The sequence below is a fragment of the Cimex lectularius genome, unplaced genomic scaffold, assembly GCF_000648675.2.
Source record: "Cimex lectularius strain Harlan isolate CLEC.00 unplaced genomic scaffold, Clec_2.1 scaffold14, whole genome shotgun sequence".
NCBI lineage: Eukaryota > Metazoa > Arthropoda > Insecta > Hemiptera > Cimicidae > Cimex > Cimex lectularius.
Window position 1 is genome coordinate 1094503 of NW_019392637.1, and position 18764 is coordinate 1113266.

Here is an 18764-nt window from a genome sequence, read left to right on the forward strand (position 1 = left end):
TCGTAGATAGCTTGGTCGGATTTCTTACTTCCAACGTTTTTACTTCCGTTTTCAAGCAAACTAGATGGAAACTAGTCAAAACAATTTCCTCATTTATTGTCCGCTTTTCGTCTTATATCTCGTAGATAGCTCGGTCGGATTTCTTAATTCCAACGTTTTTACTTCAGTTTTCAAAGAAAGTAGATGGGAAACTAGTAAAAAAAAAATTCTCACTTATTCCTGTTTATTTCGTTGTGGGGTCGGTAGATTTTCTAACTTCCTGCCATTTTACGTTAGTTTGGAACCGAAAAAAATGACAAAGAAGTAAAAAAAAATTCTGAGTTATACTCCGCAGGCGGGTAGAACGAGTTGAGATTTGGCCGTTAAAAAGGATAGACGTTTATCGTGTGCGCTGTGCCGAAATCATTTTATTTTGTTCAAATTGTGTGATTAAGTTTTATTTTTGTTGCTTGTAATCAATAAAATTAATAAGTCATTTCGAGTAAATTTCAATAGCCACTAACTTACCCCATTTTCCTACAAAATTGGGGTCCGCTCGCTTGCTAGGAGGAGGTTAGTTGGTTTTTGTTTTTGTTCTCGATTTGTGTCGGTTCTCGGATTTGAAAATTTGAACTTTCGTTTCGAGTAAACAAAAGTGACGCATATAAAGAAAAGAAGAGACGGTATAATAATACAAGACAAGACGACGAAAAGTAAATATGCCTACAAAATAAAGACAAAATTCTCCCGGATTTGTCGATTTTGGAGCACGTGCGATGGCGATGGATGACGATGTGGATAAGAAATCCCTATGCTTTTCGATTAGAGATTTACAGGATTTAACAGTTTCATTTTCCGGCGATGATGCGTTTACTGTTGTAAAATGGATCAAACAAATTGAAGAAACTGCGATTCTTATGAAGTGGACGGATCTGGAAACGCTCATATACGCCAAAAGATCATTAGGGGACAGCTTTATCGTTTATCAGAAGCGAGGCAGGATTTAATAGTTGGAAAACACTCAAAACAAGACTGAGTGTGAGCCGAAAATTTCAACTGCGGAGATCTACCGAATTCTTTCGAATACGAAGCAAAAGCCGAACGAGAAGGTTAAAGCTTTTTATTTTCGACTAAAAGAAATTTTTCAGCAAGGAGATATCGACGAAACATCGCTGATTGAGTATTGTATAGCTGGCATCAGTAACCATGAGCGAAATAAAATTATTTTATACGGAGATTTAGATTTAGCAGAATTTAAGAAAAAACTGTACATGTATGACAAGTTGAAGCAGAATTTGAATAATCGGAAGGCTAATTGGCAGAAAAAGAGCATGGGAGCAGGTGGAAATATTTCAGGCGAATTTAATAAGACACCCGGTAAATGGGCTACCGAACGTTTCGAGCTACAATCGTGGCGGAAAAGATCATAAATAGAAAGACTGCACATTCCGCGAAAGAGGACCCAAGTGCTTTCAGTGCGGAAATTTTGGACATCTAACGGTGGCCTTTAGGTCGGCGGAACATCCGACATCAGAGAAAAAGTGTTTTTTTAAGACTTTCGGCGATAAACGAAAACAGGATTGAAAAACCCAAAATAGTTCGCGCCATTCAGGACGATTCTGCGCATCATGCTTGCACACCGTCGGATACGTCGTCTGCTGCCGGAAGTATTTTCCCCTCCAAAATCGTAACATCAATGGTTGACTAATGTTGCCTCATCACTGCCAACATTGCTGTTTTATTTTATTAATTGACACTGGTTCGGAAGTAAATATTATGAGACAATCCGCATATGCTACTCTCGGGAAGCTATTGTTCCCTTCTACTGATATCCAGGGACTTGGCGGATTTTCGGTTGAAACGTGGTGAAATATTTCGTAAATTTTCTGACGTCAGATTTTCCGTAGTCGATGATTCTGTATTGAATGTCTCGATTTTGCTTGGGCGAGAATTTTTGAAAAATGGGGAGATTATTGTGAAAAATAAGATTAACTTTGTGCCAGAAGAAAAAATTCCCCAAGTATTTTCAATTAATACGCAAATTCAAGAACTAGACGTTGCTATACCCAAATGGAAATCATTTGTCGAAGAACTAAAGGATAGTTGCAAGCCGGATAAAATCAAAGATGGTGTTGTTAAAATGAGAATAATTTTATTCGATGAGAATCCTGTTTTTTCACATCCTCGACGACTTTCAAGAGCAGTTAATGGATGTTAATGCTCAAATCGCTGACGGGTTAGAAAACAATATTATAGAACCTAGTCATTCGGAATTTGCAAGCCCACTCGAGCTGGTACCGAAAAAGGATGGATCAAGAAGAATTTGCGTCGATTTCCGACATCTCAACATAAAGATACTTAAAGACCGACACCCTATGCCCCTTATCGACGATCAGTTAGACCAGTTACGGGGAGCTACCATTTTTAGCTTGATTGATCTGAAAAACGGAATTTTTCATGTACCAGTAGACGAAAAAAGCCGCAAATACACACCTTTCGTTACCCCAGCTGGACATTATCAATTTTTACGAGCCCAGTTTGGATTGTGTAATTCTCCTGCTGTTTTTGTGAGGTATGTGGCTAACGTTTTTCAAGACTTGATTTACAAAAATGTTACGATGATGTATTTTGATGATATTATCATTCCTGGGAAAGATGAAACTAAAGCGGTGAACAATTTAGAAAGTTAGTCGTTGTTCTGAATATGGTTTAGACGATAATTGGAAGAATTGCCAATTTTTTAAAACGTCTATTGAATATTTAGGACTTTTAGTAGAAAACAACACTGTTCGACCATCTGAATATAAAACCAAAGCCGTAGAAAATTTCCCCGAACCGAAAACTTACCGAACTTTGAAGTCATTTTTGGTCCTTTTAGAAAATTTATGAAGGATTATGGAAAAATTGCTTTACCCTTGACGGAACCTTTAAAGGGCAACCTTAAAGGACCAGTGACGTTGACTTCGGATCAACTAGTAACTTTCAACCTCTTAAAGACAGAAACTGTGCGATGCACCAGTTTTGGTTCTTTATGACCCACTGGTTGAAACCGAATTTCATACGGACGCAAGTAAGGATAGTTATGGAGCGATTCTTTTACAAAAGGACGAGAAGAGAGGAAGTTTTCATGCTGTTTACTTCATGAGTAAAAAGACAGATGGAACCCAGAAGAAATATTCGAGTTATGAACTTGAGGCCTTAACCGTGATAGAAGCTGTTAAGAAGTTTCGAGTATATTTAGTTGGTATTCCATTCAGAATTGTGACTGACTGTGCTGCTTTTCAGCAAACCCTAAGGAAAAAGGACTTATCCCAAAAGTTGCCCGTTGGGCAATGATTTTAGATGAATTTACTTATACTATTAAACATCGTTCTGGTGACAAAATGAGACATTGCGACTCGTTAAGTAGACACCCTACTGCTTTACCTTGATCGTTTGCGATAACTCTTGGTCTGAACCAACTCCGTCAATGCTGAAATTTTTGGTACCCTTCAGAATTTCATGGATTTTCGCAATGAGGGGAAGCAAGGCGTTTTTTCCTTCGATTATCAGAATTAGTCGAATCACTGTATGTGTGGGGCCTATCTGAACAGAATTCGTATAAGACCCTCTCCAAATTGTGAAACATGCCATGAATCCGAGACAATGCAACATATTTTGTTTGATTGTCTGGAGTATGAAGACGCAAGGAATGCTATTGGTACGTTTGAACGAATCTTTAGTTACAAAGAGGTAGAGAGGCCCTTCAGTTTTAATAACCTTATGGTTTCTGAAAATGAAATGGTAATTAAAACATTGTTTGAATTTTTAAATAAAAATAAACTGAAGGCTTAATTAATCAATTAATTAACGCAAAATTTGTCTAATTATTAATTTATTAATAGTTGACATTGTTACTTATTTAGTAGTATTTATATATTTACATTAGTAATTTATTATTTATTTATTTACCAATTGGTTATATATTACCACTGTAAATACTGATTTATTTATTTATTGACTATTTATATTGTTGTTTGTTAATATTGGTACATTTGTACAGATTATTTATTAATTATTTATTTACCAATAGATTAATTAAGAGGTCAGGAGCTTGGGTAGTTCCGAGGGTGCTGGGTTGCCTGGCTGGGGGTTTAACCGGAGGGTGCTCCACATGGGGGAAGTGGGGAGGATGGAGTTTTCCAGGGGCCTTTGTGGCCATGTTAGGTTTTTATCCACATTCTCCTAACGCTGCCGAAATTAAGTGTACACTCGAATGAGAAGCGGGCGTATGGGGTAATGCCCTTTGGGGTTGGCCCGGGTCAGTTGGCGTAGTCAACAACAAAACTTACTTTTGAACCTAGGTGGAAAAATATTAACGATTCTGAGGCAGACAGTTTTTTAAAGTATTAAAATGTGTTTGTCTAGTCAAAGATTCGGTGGGGTACTCTGACGACGGCGAGACTCACTTCAAACACCTACAGGTTTTTTTGATAGATTATTGGATGTCAATTTAACAGTAAATATGGAGATAGCAAAGGGGAAGATAACTTTATGGGGGATGTATTCTACAATTGTCAATTGACGAAGTCCGCATGCTGTCGTACACCTACCTATACCCCAAACCCCCAAACAAATTGTTCTGTTTTTGAGCGCCATGAACTATTGTCTAGAAACATATAGAATTTATTTAGAAACGGTAAATTTTACTTTTTTTACTGAAGGTGATAATGAATAGAAATATATCTGGTTCAGAAAAATCAAGGAAAATTTATTTATTTATAGATGTTCTGGGAAGGAAAAACAGGGGAGGTGTGGTTGCGACATCTCACGGGAGGCATTAGAGGTTGACTGGTTGCCCTCCTGGCCTGTGGAGGCGATGGAAGTGGAATCGTGCGGCGGTAACATATTTAACGACTTCCACGTCTGCATCCTCTTCGACATTGGTTCGTCCATTTCCTTGAAGAGTCTTGGGTTGTGGAGAGCGGCTGTGATTTTGAATAAACGCTTGTCCTCCGAGTACGATTTAAGCTCGGACGGGCTGAAAATTACATTAGTGAAAATTGTGGTGAAACGGTACTGATGGCCTACTCACTTCCCGTAGACGAATCTGGCTATCAGGTCTGACAGGTTTTTCATCGTTTCGTTCTGAGAGGGAGTACCTCGTAGGTCCTGGTACATGAACGCCTCAAAAGGACCTCTATGGAATTTGGCCTCTGCCATGGCTGGAAAGATAAACCAACCGTCTTTGATGATGCTCTTTAAGTCGTTATTGCTTTTGTAGAATTCTGCCACCTTGTACCTGTCGTCCGATATAAGATTGTTCGCCTTCCCTACGATCAACTCGTAGTTGAAGTCGTCCCAAAAGATCGACGACACTAGTGACCCAATTTTTTTCTCTTTCTTGAGGACTGTGTTTTTGAAATTTCAGTTTATGAGTGTTTCATGTGTGTACTTGCTGACTTACATGAATCGATGAAAGACTCTTCTTTGTCCTTAATACCGAGAAGGAGGGAAAAGTTTCCCTGCGTTCCCACCTTTTTCCAAGGGTCGTCCTTGATAACCGCACCGTCCACGACCGGTATGAAAGGATACAAGATCTTCTCCAACCAGATGGCGCGATAGACCAGCCAATGGTTGTTTAGTTTGTTCGCTTTGGCGACTATCTCCGAGCTTGTCATCGTCCTAAAACGATCCAGGTGGTTTAGACTCCAGAACGAGACCATGATCGTTCTCGTATTTCGCTTCACCCATCCTATTTTAGATATGGCCCAGGGTGCGAACCTAGACCCACTGAGAGCTATTCCCTTGCTGATCCTGCCCGACAGAGCACCGTTTAAATGGAAGAGGACGTGCGCGGCTCCACCACCTTCTCCTCCCAATGTAATCTTCTTCGGATCACCTCCGAACTTGTGTATATTCTTGAAGACCCATTCGATGGCCATCTGCTGGTCTTTGAGTCCGTAGTTTCCCGGATTGCTCTTACCCTCCGAGCTCAGAAAGCCTAAGGAAGTAGAAAACTTGTAACTTGTGCTGTAACTTAATTAGAGTCGAATTACCGAGCGGTCCTAGCCGGTAGTTCACCGTCACGACCACCATCCATTTTTCCACGAGCCGGGCAGGCTGGCACACGCTGTCTCTGACACTTTCGTAATGAAATCTGCGCCCGTCGATCCAGATCAACACAGGCAAGCTTTTATTTACCTGTGGACCAGAAAACTTAAAATACACAATTTAAATGGAAAAAAATCAGGTACTGACGTAAGGCAAAGGGGTGTAGACGTTGATGCAGAGGCAGTCTTCTTCTCCGAATACTTTACCGTTTGAGTCTATGTCCATACAGTGCACCTTACGCTCCGTGTTGCCTTGATAGTTGAAACTGATCGGGTCCTTTGTCAAATTTAAAAAATATGAACACAAACCATACTCCTTTAAATTGTTCGCTGTTTTACCCTGAAACTGTTGTACCCGATCGGCGGCTTAGCGTACCTGATCCCTTCGAAGGCCAGATAATAGTTGTCACCTCTGGCTGTCAACTCCCGACTCCCTTTAAAGTCGCCTATTGATCAACAAGAGATAGACGTGAAATGTCCTTTTACTCCAAGTGCTCACCGATGGACTGGAGATAGCCCCATGTCGCCCAGATCCTTGCCAATGGAGACGTAGGTGGAACATACATCCCTATGAAGCTGTACCTCACACAACCATTGAACGTTGAAATTTGAACAAACACGGCTCGGTGTCGGGTGGAGTAAGGAATTAAATTATTCGAGGCAGAACCAAACAGGAATCAATTAACCGAAGATAATCGATCGCAAAATTTAAGATATTTTGTTTCTGTTTTTGCTGAATCCTCTAATATTAATATCCACTCAATAGAATACTCAATATTATTCCATCTGCCTTCTCTCTCACAACATTCCTTCAAGTTAATACATACTTTCAATCACCTGAAACGTTATTTTTTAATGCCCTTATGTTTTTCCATATTAGTAGAGAACGGAAATGGATCCGCGTTTTTGGCAGTTTGGTGTACCACAAAAGGGTTTAAGGTCAAGATGTCCTCATCAAACTTTAGCTAAGTTAACGGCCTCTTTGGTGCCTATCTGTTGTGCCCTGGTACCCAGACAAGGGTAATTTTTTGTTATTTTCCCAATGTCTGACAGGCCTCTGATTCAGTCCCAAACGACTCTGGACTTTCGCCGATAGGGCTGCCACGGACCAAAGCGTCCCCGTAAGGGCGGGGAAGCCCCACTCCAACTGAAAGGGTCTCTGAAGGATTGAGCGAGCGAAGGCAGGTGCCCTGAGCGCTCAGGCCGTCGTAAAAGTTGAATCTTTAAAAGTGAGAAAGAGAGAAAATCAGGCGAGAGAAATTTTTGTTGAAATAATATTGGTGTAGGGCATTATTTATTGTAGTGTAAGGCATATATTTATTTGTTTTAGGTTTATTTTTGGCTTTCTTTCATTTCATTTTATTTGTACCCCTTTCTGCTTCCACACCCGGAGATCAACATCCAGGGGAGAAAGGGTGACAAACTGGTCGCACTGTTCCACAGTGGAACGAATAGTGCGATTTTCTCGACATGGCATTTTTACCCTGACATTCCTCCATAAATATTTCATAGTGGAACGTATTCTCTTTGTTTTTTATTGTAGAATCGATTAGTGAGGTCATTTTGGTGATTGGAGCGGTGCGAAAACAACTAGGCAAATAAGAACAACGATTTAAAATTTTATTATTTACAAAACATTGAAGAGTAATAAATTGACCGAATAAAAAAAAATCGATCAAAATAAGCAAAGAATATACAAAATAAACCAAAAAATATACAAAAGAAAATTAAAATGGTGTTGAATTAATTTAACTCCATCATATTATCAGCGCTGGTCATTCCTAGCGATAGCGATTCAGGTACTTCAGCACAATCCATAAAAGTGTCATCTTCATCTTCAAGGTCATCTTCGGGCAAATGATCTTAACGTTAAGCAACATCTGGGATTTTTCAATGAACAGTTTGGTCTGAGGGTGGAAATCCTGGGATCGGAGCTGATCAGAAGGTTATTTAAAACATCTTCGTTTGTCAAAGTTCTTGCCATTTTCCTCGATCTAAACTCTCTACATTGTATATGTGCCCAGCCAATTCCATTTCGTATGCACTATAATTCCTTTGTTCACTACTCGTATATTTCCGGCTTGCGAACGCTATAGCTCAAATTCGATCGTGTCAGCATCGGTAGAAATCGGGAACTGACGTGAAAAATCTGTAGTCTTTAGTTATAAATGACTTCTTCTTACTACATTCGTCCATCTTCGATGAATTCACTACTTGGTTATACCTAATCCTTCCATGATACTTGTGAGATTTCTTTATTATCTCGCCCAGTAATGTGCCTTCCTGTTGTGCTTGGCAGAAATTTTGAAAGATTTCAGGGACTTCCGTCAATACGACGTTTATTTCCTTCGGGCTTTCTTCACTTTCTTCCGAGAAATTCCGAGATAAATAGACTGCAACGGTGTTGCATTTTCCGTTTATATGATGAAGAGTGAAATCAAATGCTACAATTTTCAAAAGCCATGTGGCCAACCTTCTTTTGGCGTTTTGCATCTTAAAAAGAATGCTTAAAGCCTTGTTTGCGGTCGGTGTAAAGATCGAAGCGGTTGTGTTCGATGTAAACTCGAAAAATTTTCCGAAAATATACGGATAGTGAACAAAGGAATTATAGTGCATACGAAATGGAATTGGCTGGGCACATTTTCGCGTTGGAAAATTTTTCGAGTTTACATCGAACACAACCGCTTCGATCTTTACACCGACCGCAAGGCTTTAAGCATTCTTTTTAAGATGCAAAACGCCAAAAGAACGTTGGCCAAATGGCTTTTGAAAATTTTAGCATTTGATTTCACTCCTCATCATATAAACGGAAAATGCAACACCGTTGCAGTCTATTTATCTCGTAATTTCTCGGAAGAAAGTGAAGAAAAGCCGAAGGAAATAAACGTCGTTTTGACGGAAGTCCCAGAAATCTTTCAAAACTTCTGCCAAGCACAACAGGAAGGCACATTACTGGGCGAGATAATAAAGAAATCTCACAAGTATCATGAAAGGATTAGGTACAATCAAGTAGTGAATTCATCGAAGATGGACGAATGTAGTAAGAAGAAGTCATTTATAACTAAAGACTACAGATTTTTCACGTCAGTTCGCGATCTATACAGATGCTGACACGATCTAATTTACGCTATAGCCTTCGCGAGCCGGAAATATCCTTGATTGTACCTAATCCTTTCATGATACTTGTGAGTTTTTCTTTCTGATTTTGAAACTCCATTTTTTGTTATGAAAATGGGTTTATGTTGAGCTGAGTTGGTTGCCGGAGTATACGACCCAATCAGCTACTATTCTATCTGGACAAAATAATTCATGTTCGGTTCTTATCAGACTATTAATCTGTGTATCCATACCCACGTTATCTGTTTTTGTTTTAGAAATATCCTTAATCCTTGCCGGTGCGACGTGGGAATATTCTCTGTTAGCTTTGAAGTGTTTTCTATTTATATATTTTATATAAATCATTTAGAAGAGGCGACTCGTACCGAGCTAAGCGACGATTCTGTTTCCGACGAATAATAAATTTCTTGCTTCTCTTTAGCTCTCAAATGATGTTTTTTTTTATCGCCCAATTTAATATTTTCCCTGCCGTTTTTTCCTGATCCGTTCCGACTAGCGAATATTTCTTCAATTCTCCTGTAGATCGTCGTGCAACAGTGCCAAGAATCTGGGCTGGACACGTTGTTTAATTATTTCGACCAAGTCCTGTTGACTCACATCTTCAAATATATTTGCAATTAACAATAAGGTATCCGCAAAATCCCGCAGATTTTCTCGATACGATGGGGCACGCAATAGGTATTTTACCTTTCAATCTCCCTGGCACAATATGTTCAATAGCCACATTTTCCGTTTGAAATATGGTGGCATGTTATCCAAGGCTTGTGTGAATTCTATTCCCTGGTTTATTACCATAAATGCCAGGCTTCTGGCTCATACTTGGTTTTGAAGCCATCTGTAAACCTTGATATATTCAGCATTAACTGGAATCCCTTTCTTTTGGAACCCTTAAAAGGATGACACGAGGATTCCTCTTCCTCCGGGGACTTGGTTTAACACCAATTCCTTGGAAGGCCGGATCGTTCAAGATGGCATCTCTATCAGCGTCTCCGTTGACCCGAATTGCAATTCCACCTTTGGAGGTGGTGCGTATGCCATCTATTTTAATTTTTGTGCGTCTTGGATTGTTGACCTCTTTGACGTTCGTAAGAAATTCAGAGGGGAACATTCCCTCTGCTAAGTCTATGAGGACCTTATCCTGCTTCTGTACTGATTTTCTAACATCTTCAGCGATCTTTTTATCATATCTTGCTTTGTTTTCTGTGCTTTCCTTTGTATGTTTCTTCTTTGATACAATTTTCCACTGGTCCTCGCGGTGAGTTACTTTTTCTGTCTCACCGCTTTCTTCCTGTTGTTGTTTAGCTGGTTCGGCAGTGGTTTTTTTGGGTAGCTTTATATCCTTGTCACGACTCAGAAGATCTCGCGACACGTGAACCGTGGAAGCGGGGGCGTGGCCACCCTTTTCCAGCGGGGAAAGAGACTCCGCCAGCGTTATGCGCCAGGTGCGCTAAGGACACGTTGTGGACAGACCTGCTGCAGAGGGGACCCCCAAATTAAGTGCAGTGTAATTAAAATAACCCAAAAAGGCATCATTTGGATAAAACTTTTCTCCCCCTTTATTTGTTTTTTTCTTAACAATACAGAAGTACCTTTATTTTTAATAATTTAACCTTATTCCCGTAATCTCCTTTTTTAGTGCACCGCACCTCTTTTTCCACCATCTCATCAACAAAGAGTCGAGGAGGTCGTGGAAATCTGGTAGCAGAGCGATCCTAGATCCATCCATTTTTCCTGAAAGAAATATATATATATTTTTTTAGTTTTATCCATTATTCCTAATAAGTCGTATTTTAAGTTTTATATGTTTATAACAAATTATTTTATGTTACTAAAAGTTGTTCAAAATAATATTTCCTTTATTTTGCATGAATTTTAAATTTCGGGAAAAGCTGTAGACTAGAAAAGTCGCCGGTTATAACAACTCATTCGTTACGATTTATCTTCGCGGACTTTGAACCCTACAAATACACGCGTTAAGCGGCCCATCAATATTATTGCACAATATTTTGGGTTGTGCAAATTAATTGATCGTGTGTAGACGATATTGAAAGTTTGTGCAATACATTGCATGAGTGACGAAGATGAAAATATATTGTATAACCTGGAAAATATTGCACCGTCTGTTGGCATTATTGCGCAATTCAGTCAGTTTGTGAGGTATCAACAAGTGGAAAATATTGCACAAACTTCAATATCGCCTTCAAACTATTCAAGTTTATTGCACAAACAAAATTTTGTACAATATTATTGAACGTTAAGGGGCAACCGTCAAATTATTGTGCAATCTATATTGTACAATATTATTGACCGTCTTGGGCCGCTTTAGACTTGGAATATTCATCAATTAATATATATATATATATTTTTTTTTTTCTCCCTCGAAGTAATCAATTTTAATTTTATTTTTCATCCCGATCATGTCGTCAGAAAGCTCAGAGAAAATAAAGTCTAGCTTGAGTATAGAAAGTTGTTTTCCCTGTAAAAATTCGGCTGCCCCAGACCTGGCGACAATATGTTCAATCTGTAAAAATATTTATCATTTTATTTGTGACAATTTAAAATTTCATGAAAATTTTATTAAACTGAGTCTGGATAGGAGAGCGATGTGGTAATGTGAATGATGTAAGACATCAGGAGAAAATTCTAAAATTAACATAAGATAAAAGAATTAACATTTACCTCAGTCAAAAGAACAGGTTTGTAAGCTAAATATGGCAAATAGTGTTCTACAAAGCCAAGTAGAGGAGCTTATCCAAAAACTTAATGCTTTGTTGGCACAAATAAAAGAAGCCCCTAAAGAAAACGCGACCATGAATGATTTTACGCACTCAGAAACGACACCTTCCGCGGCGAGGTCAAACTTTGAATTGACTCACGAAAATGCAACTACGATGTATGAGTCCCTACCCCCAAAAAATTCCCTACATATTTAGACGATGCAATAAAAAATATACCGCACCTCAAAACAAATGATCCTTGGGCCATAATGTCATTTTTGGAAAATTTATACAACCTAAACAAAAATAGATCCTAATATTTCGACGAAATGTTTAGGCGCGTAAGAAAACAGGCGAGCTCAATCTTATCAGCTCAGATTTTGGGAAACTACGCGGATAATGAGATTTCCATTTTCCATTGTTCTATTTTTTATGGTGGTCTGCTGGCTTGAAGTAGTTTTAACCGAAGGCAAATTTTTCTTGCTCGATTTATTTTTGACTACAGCATTCCAGGCAAGCGGGCCTGGTAGTGTTAACTTATGGAGCCCTGGTAGGTTGAACTTGTTGCCCGTTGCAGCTGCGTAGTTCGGCCATGCTTTGTTGCAAAGCTGTAATTGCATTTGCGACCTCAGGTAAAGCTGCAGTCTGTTCTGTATTCTCATGAAGGCTCGTTGTCTTTGCTCAATCCGCCACCATAGGAAGGCATTTTCTTGGGCAATTTTTCGAGTGATTGTATACAATTTATCAGCTAATTCAATGACACAAGCTGCCACTTTAGGGGATTTGTTGGTAGGCTATCATGTATAACGCGATCTTTCCCCTAACGTAACCGGCCTCTGTCAGGGCAATCAGATGCGCCGGAAGGCTCAGGGCATCAGAGGGTAAATCACTCCGTATATCTTCCGTCATCATCAGCATGTCAGTAATACAGGTGAAAAATATAACATGAACTTATTTAATAGTCAATTTAAAGAGATAATTTAAAGAACGACGTGAGAGACAATTGAAAAGAAGAGAGGTGAAGAAATCAAGAGAAGGGAAGGAGAGGAGAGAAAGATGTCAAATAGGGTTGACAGTCAAAATGAAGAAAGCCAAAGAATTCGTAAGAAGGGGAGGGGAGAGAAGAAAGATGCCGAACAGGATGACAGCTGAAATGTAGAATGGCGAAGTATACGAGTGAGACGAAGGGGAGGGAAGAAAGAGCCAAATAGGGATGACAGTTGAAATGAAGAATGGCAAAGTTTACGAGAGAGGAAGGGGAGGGAAGAAAGATGCCAAAGAAGTTGACAGCTGAAATGAAGAATGGTACGGAATAAGAGAGAGGGGAAGGGGAGGGGCAAATGATGTCAAAAAGAAGATGAAGTACAAAAGATGTCCACCAAAGATGCCAAGTTTGGCGGGAAAATAAGCGGAAGAGAACCGGCACCGTCAAAGGCCACGTGTCCAACTCAAACACGCGGTTTTGAAATAATTACTTATATTTCAAAAACGGTTCGGTGGATTTTGTCCTAACTTGATACACAACCGTATAACATAGTTTCTTACACATGACAAACTTTCACGTTGACACGTGTAAAGTCGTGCACCAATTAAGTGACTGTCTCATACGCGCACTAAGTAGAAAAAGGTAATAGCATGATAACATGTACAAAACAGTTACCTGAATATGCTTGCCAATTTTCAAGGAAAGAGGCCTTCATTAAACCACTCAAACGAAGTTCAATTGAGGAGCAACTGAGGAGCGATGTCGATTCGACCACAGCTAGAAGAACAGTAAAGAAAAAAGAATTGTAATTCTTTGTATGATTACATTGAGACTGAGAGACTTTCTCTCTTTATTTTTGTCATTGACTTAATAAGGAGATCGTTTGTGTTTGCTAATTTGAAGATTCCAGATCTACAGATTGGAGGACAATATGAATTGGAATTGTTGTTCTATTTTAATACTCTGCATTGACTGTATGTGGACTACTGACACCCTTTGAAATTTACTAACCATTTTTGTTTTCTTAAAGAAAACACATTAAAAGAAATGAATTTTTTCGCGGCTGCTAGTGCTGTTGGATTTGCATGTTGTTTGTTCAATTCCTTTTTGACAAAAAGAGAAGATAGGAGGCAAAAAGAAAATGAAAGGCGAGCGGCTGAAGAGAGAAAAAAACAGAATATGCCGAAGAAAGAAAGCGTCGATTTGGTGTGAAACTCGATTTAACTGAAATAATTAAAAAATGTTGCGTTGTCAAATTTGAGACACTTGAAAATGTGGTTGAGGGAACTGAGGAAACTTAAGGAATTAGTAAAAGCGTGCGGTTTTAAACAATTCAATGAGGTAACAGTGGCCACCGGCGAGGCTGCTTTGAGATTCAGTGGATCAATATTCCTGTTTGACATTGTTAATTGATGCCCTATATTGTGAAGATTCCAGAAAGGAATCTTAAACAGATTTTTTTTAGAAATTAAATGTATAGTAAATATTATGATTGGAAGTATGAATATTTTGGCTAATTGTTGGAAAAGCGTATTGTGTAAGATTGGGCAACCGGAAGTGCCCTGGAATCGCGGGAGCCATTTGTCTTTCCCAGACGCAGCTAAACAAAGCTGGCAAAATAACAGCTGGGTGGTTACAATTGAAAAACATGGGTCGATCCTGGGCCTATCGCCCTGTTAATATGTACTGTTGTGCTGACAAGTGATCTTATTGCTCAACTCCCAGCATTAGCTAATGCCAGGATTCACCTGGAAAAGCTCAATGACCTGGGGAACACAAAGGCACTTTGGACACCAGGTAGCATAACAGTATTTCTTAAGCTTAACGGGTTCCCCACCTCCTGTCCAACTGATTGATAAAAATACAATCCCTAAAGGACAGGAATCAGATTAAGAGTTCGAAGTCAGTTCAGTTGGTAGTTAGATAAGGAATAAGTTAGATTAGAAGTTAAGAGTTTGAAGTTATATTAGAAGTTAGAAGTTAGTAGGAGCCTGCAGTAAGAAGCCGGCGTACAGTAGAGGGGCGGTCCGAAGAGAGCTGTCGTGGTCGGGCCGCCTCAGTCGAATAGAATAGAATTAAGGTGTGAGTTGTGAATTGTTAGTTATAAGTAGGTTCGAGAGTCATTCATGAATTACTTTGTATTAGTCGGGAATTTTGTATAAAAGTAGAAAATTGTTTTTTTTTAATTTGTATTAGTCAGGGAATTGTTCAGCCTTGTTGAATAAAAGGTCTTGAAGGTTCTATGCTGGTAGTTTGGACTTTTTCCAAACCTACCCCTACATAGTTGGCTGGAAAGTGGTGGGTGCTCACCCATCAGGCCGGGCAACCTGACACATCCTAGACAAAGGCTTGACGGGTCTAGAGTAGAGTAGCTCACTACTCGTTCGGAGCACCCTCGTGCTCAGTACGTATATATGGGAGATAGTCCACACTGCCCTGTTCCTAGTTTGGTTAGCCTAGAAGGGTAGCTATGATGTCATGTCTTTGAGGGTACTATTTTACTTAGCCTAATTATTGCCATTTAAACTTTATTTAATATATATGTTTGAAATAAAGAGTATTTTAAACATACCCCAAGTCATTTTTCGACGAGCAATCTGCAACATCCAATTAGCAGTGCTGGCTTTTAGGTCCTTGGCTAATGTGCCTACTCCCACTGATCCAATACAATCCATACTAAAGGCGCTCTTATTTGAGATGTTTTCATCGCCGATGACCCCTCAAAATGATTTGACAAAATTAATTATTTTATTGTTGAATCCACGTATGTTCAATACTACCAGCCCCAGGTAAATGAAATTATTGTCAGTACTTAGAACTTATGTTTGAGACCTAAAGGAGTGGTACAGGACTAATAAAATTACAGAATCCCCTGTTGTAAAAATCCACCCACGGAGGCTGGCTAATAAATTAAGATATGTCAAGTCACAAATTTCATAGTGGCTAAAGCAAGAAATAATTGAAGCGACTGATTCTTAGTATGCCCTTTGGTCTTACTGCTCAAAAAGGATGGAACTAGGTGAATTTGTGTAGATTATAGACAACAGAACAAAAAAATTATCAAAAATAGGCATCTTGTACCTTAGATAGACGATCGATTGGATAAGCTACGCCCTAAGTCTGTTGCTATTCTCTTTATTCATTGATGACTTGGATGAGATACTCGAGTTTATAGGGAGGTTGGGAGATATCATTATAAAAATATTATTCTGGATGATGTATCAATTTGTGACAATTACAGCACCACATCAAGATCCAAGAGGCTTACTGAGATTTATGGAATTTGAACTGAAACCTATCAAAATCGAAGATGGTTATATTCGAGGAAAGAGGATGTTGGGATTAATCTGAAAAATGGTTCTATAAAGATAATGGCATAGAGATCTGTAACAGTTATAAATATCTAGGAATTACATTATTGTCAAAACTGTCTATGAGGAAGCAATTGAAAGGAAAAGCAACCTCAACAAATTCAATATGGGGTGCTCTTTTAAGGCAAGACTTAGTTCCCTGGTCCACCAGGAAGATGAGGATGTTCAGCGGAGCATGCCGAGCTATTCTGACCTACGCGTGTAAGATCTGGGGTTATCGGCAGTACGAAGAAGTTGAAAAGGTGTTCAGATAGTTTATTTAAAAAAAATCTCTCTCCCCGAGTCAACGCCAAATTATATGCTTTCTGTAGAAACGAACACTGATCCCCTGCACACATCGGAGCAACAGATGAATTATGTTTGCAACGTGTTAAACTGCGAGATTCACTTTTAACAAAAATTACAGCTCTTGGATCTCAGAGGAGATCAAAAATGAAATATTCTAATACATTTATTTGAACTTTATCTAAAAATTAAGAATGAGGAAGAAAGTTTGGATTCCATATGAAAGTAGAAAATTGAAGGATAGGACCAATGAGAGTTTTGTACAGTCTATGATGACTTGGGATTTAAAAAAAAATTCCATACAAACCTTCTTCAACACTTGCGATGTCGTCTATGAGCAAAATATGATAGAACTCCCTTAAAATGAAACTTTAATAAAACTCCTACACCTCGCAAACCATTTGAGATCATCCACATGAATACAACAAAAAATTCTTAACAATAATTGACTCATTCTCAAAATATGCTCAAGCATATTTATTGAAATCGAGTCAAGGTAGTGAAATCGTAGATGCAATAAATTTTATAACCCACTCCAATTGTAGATAATGGACTTTAATTCAATAATAAATTAGTTAAAGACATTTTGAATCTCCACAAAATAAATCTATATTTCACATCGACACAACACCCAGAATCTAATGAAACACTAGAAAGATTCCGCAGTACACTTGCAGGATATATACATCTATTTAACAACCAGGAAAAATTTAAATCATACCCAATAAGTACAAATGTAAAATATGCCATTTTAGCTTACAACAGCACGGGACATTCAATCACAACATGTACCCATTTTAAAATGGAAATAGAAAAACAGCTAATAAAAAATTACATTGAAAACCATAAGAAAAGAACCAAACGTTGTACATCAAAATCCAAGATTCCATAAACAAAAAGAAAGGAAAGACACTAGAATGGAAATCCTAACATGGAGGAACCACCCGACATACAGTAAAAGGTCTATACATAACCAACTAGCTTTTACCCATGACTTCGTTCACGCAGGACTTTTACGCAGGTTTTAATGTACCTTTCTAATAAGGTGCAAATTGCTAGTATATTATTCTTTCTAATATAACATCTCATTTCTCAAATTCTTCTTCTCTACGGTTCACTTCGATCTATACGTGGTAAAAAATTGCCTATACGATCCCCTTAGAAAATGAATTTTCAAAAATTCTTCCCTTTAGATTCAGCGGTTTGGTCTGTGCATTCTCTGTCAGACAGACATGGAACTATTTTATATGTATAGATACATAGGGATGGAATTTCCAAAAATCCTTTCTTAACAGTTATCCATGTCATTATAGGAATGCACTGCCACCCTCATGAGTGCTCCAAATTTGGGTGCCACATTAGAGGCGGCGGTCACCCAATAATGGTGAAGGGAGAGGGGAGGACAGATCGACAGGCGTGCTTCAAGCCTTGCTCTTGTTGCCTTGTTCAAGCCTTGCTTGTTTTTTACCTTATATATATATTATACTTAGTCTATATATATATAATTGACCGTTAACCTTACTCAATAGTTGAGAGATTTTCGAGTGTCCTATATTATTTCCCTTACGGTTCCAGCTGCCTTCACTAATTAATCTATAGCAGCTGGTTAATGCTTTAACCTTGACCTCAATGTGTAGAGGTGTAGTGTTTGTTATCACTTCCAAAGCTAGGGTTGGTGTAGTGGGAAATGCTCCCGTCATCATCATACAACCTAGTCTTTGGAATGACCTTAGCTTGTTAATAGCCCCTTTGTTTTCTAGCCCTTTCCACCAAACTAGGGCTGCAAATAGAAATCTTGGTAGTATGATCGCGGTGTATTTCCATTTGGCCACCCATGGTTTAATACCCCATGTTCTACCAACGATTCTCCTACACTGCACCATGGATATAGTGCCTTTCCTATGTATATTTTTAATGTGGCCTTTCCAATCAAGTTTCCTATCTAGCGTTATCCCAAGGAATTTGATTGAATCCTTTAATTTTAATTCAATACCCTGACATTTTGGGTTTTTAAAATGGCCTATTGATCCTTCTCCTGCTGAACATTATCAGTTCCAGTTTAGCAGGATTTATCGGAAGACCTTTGTCATCACACCATCCGGTTAGCAACCCCGTCGCCTCCTTCATCAGTAGTGATAGAGTCAGAGGATCCTTACCTGTGATCATTATGGTACCATCGTCTGAAAATAGTTGGCTATAGAAGCCTGAGTTATTCAGA

At 38.8% G+C, this 18764-nt stretch overlaps 1 protein-coding gene and 1 long non-coding RNA gene across 5 annotated transcripts; both read right to left on the minus strand.

Moving 5' to 3' along the window:
* Window positions 1–4703: 4703 nt before the first annotated feature.
* On the minus strand, window positions 4704–7084 carry LOC106663242 (cholinesterase 1-like). Of its 4 annotated transcripts, none has more exons than XM_014387931.2 (8): window positions 6571–7084; window positions 6411–6517; window positions 6220–6348; window positions 6018–6162; window positions 5426–5962; window positions 5254–5369; window positions 5054–5183; window positions 4808–4999 (listed from the first exon to the last, which is right to left on the minus strand). In XM_014387931.2, exons 1-7 carry the CDS (start codon window positions 6635–6637, stop codon window positions 5094–5096), a joined length of 1191 nt encoding a protein of 396 aa, XP_014243417.1. In that variant the 5' UTR covers window positions 6638–7084; the 3' UTR covers window positions 4808–4999; window positions 5054–5093. The 4 variants fall into 4 exon arrangements, 3 of the variants coding, with proteins under 3 accessions (XP_014243416.1, XP_014243415.1, XP_014243417.1); XR_001340005.2 differs by having other exon boundaries at window positions 4852–4999; window positions 5261–5369; XM_014387930.2 differs by having other exon boundaries at window positions 4704–4999; window positions 5054–5369; window positions 6411–6505; window positions 6571–7080.
* Window positions 7085–9229: 2145 nt separating this feature from the next.
* LOC106662970 lies at window positions 9230–17785 on the minus strand. Its single transcript, XR_001339981.2, has 3 exons — window positions 15463–17785; window positions 13566–13667; window positions 9230–10919 (listed from the first exon to the last, which is right to left on the minus strand). It is a non-coding gene; the product is annotated as an uncharacterized LOC106662970 (long non-coding RNA).
* Window positions 17786–18764: the final 979 nt, after the last annotated feature.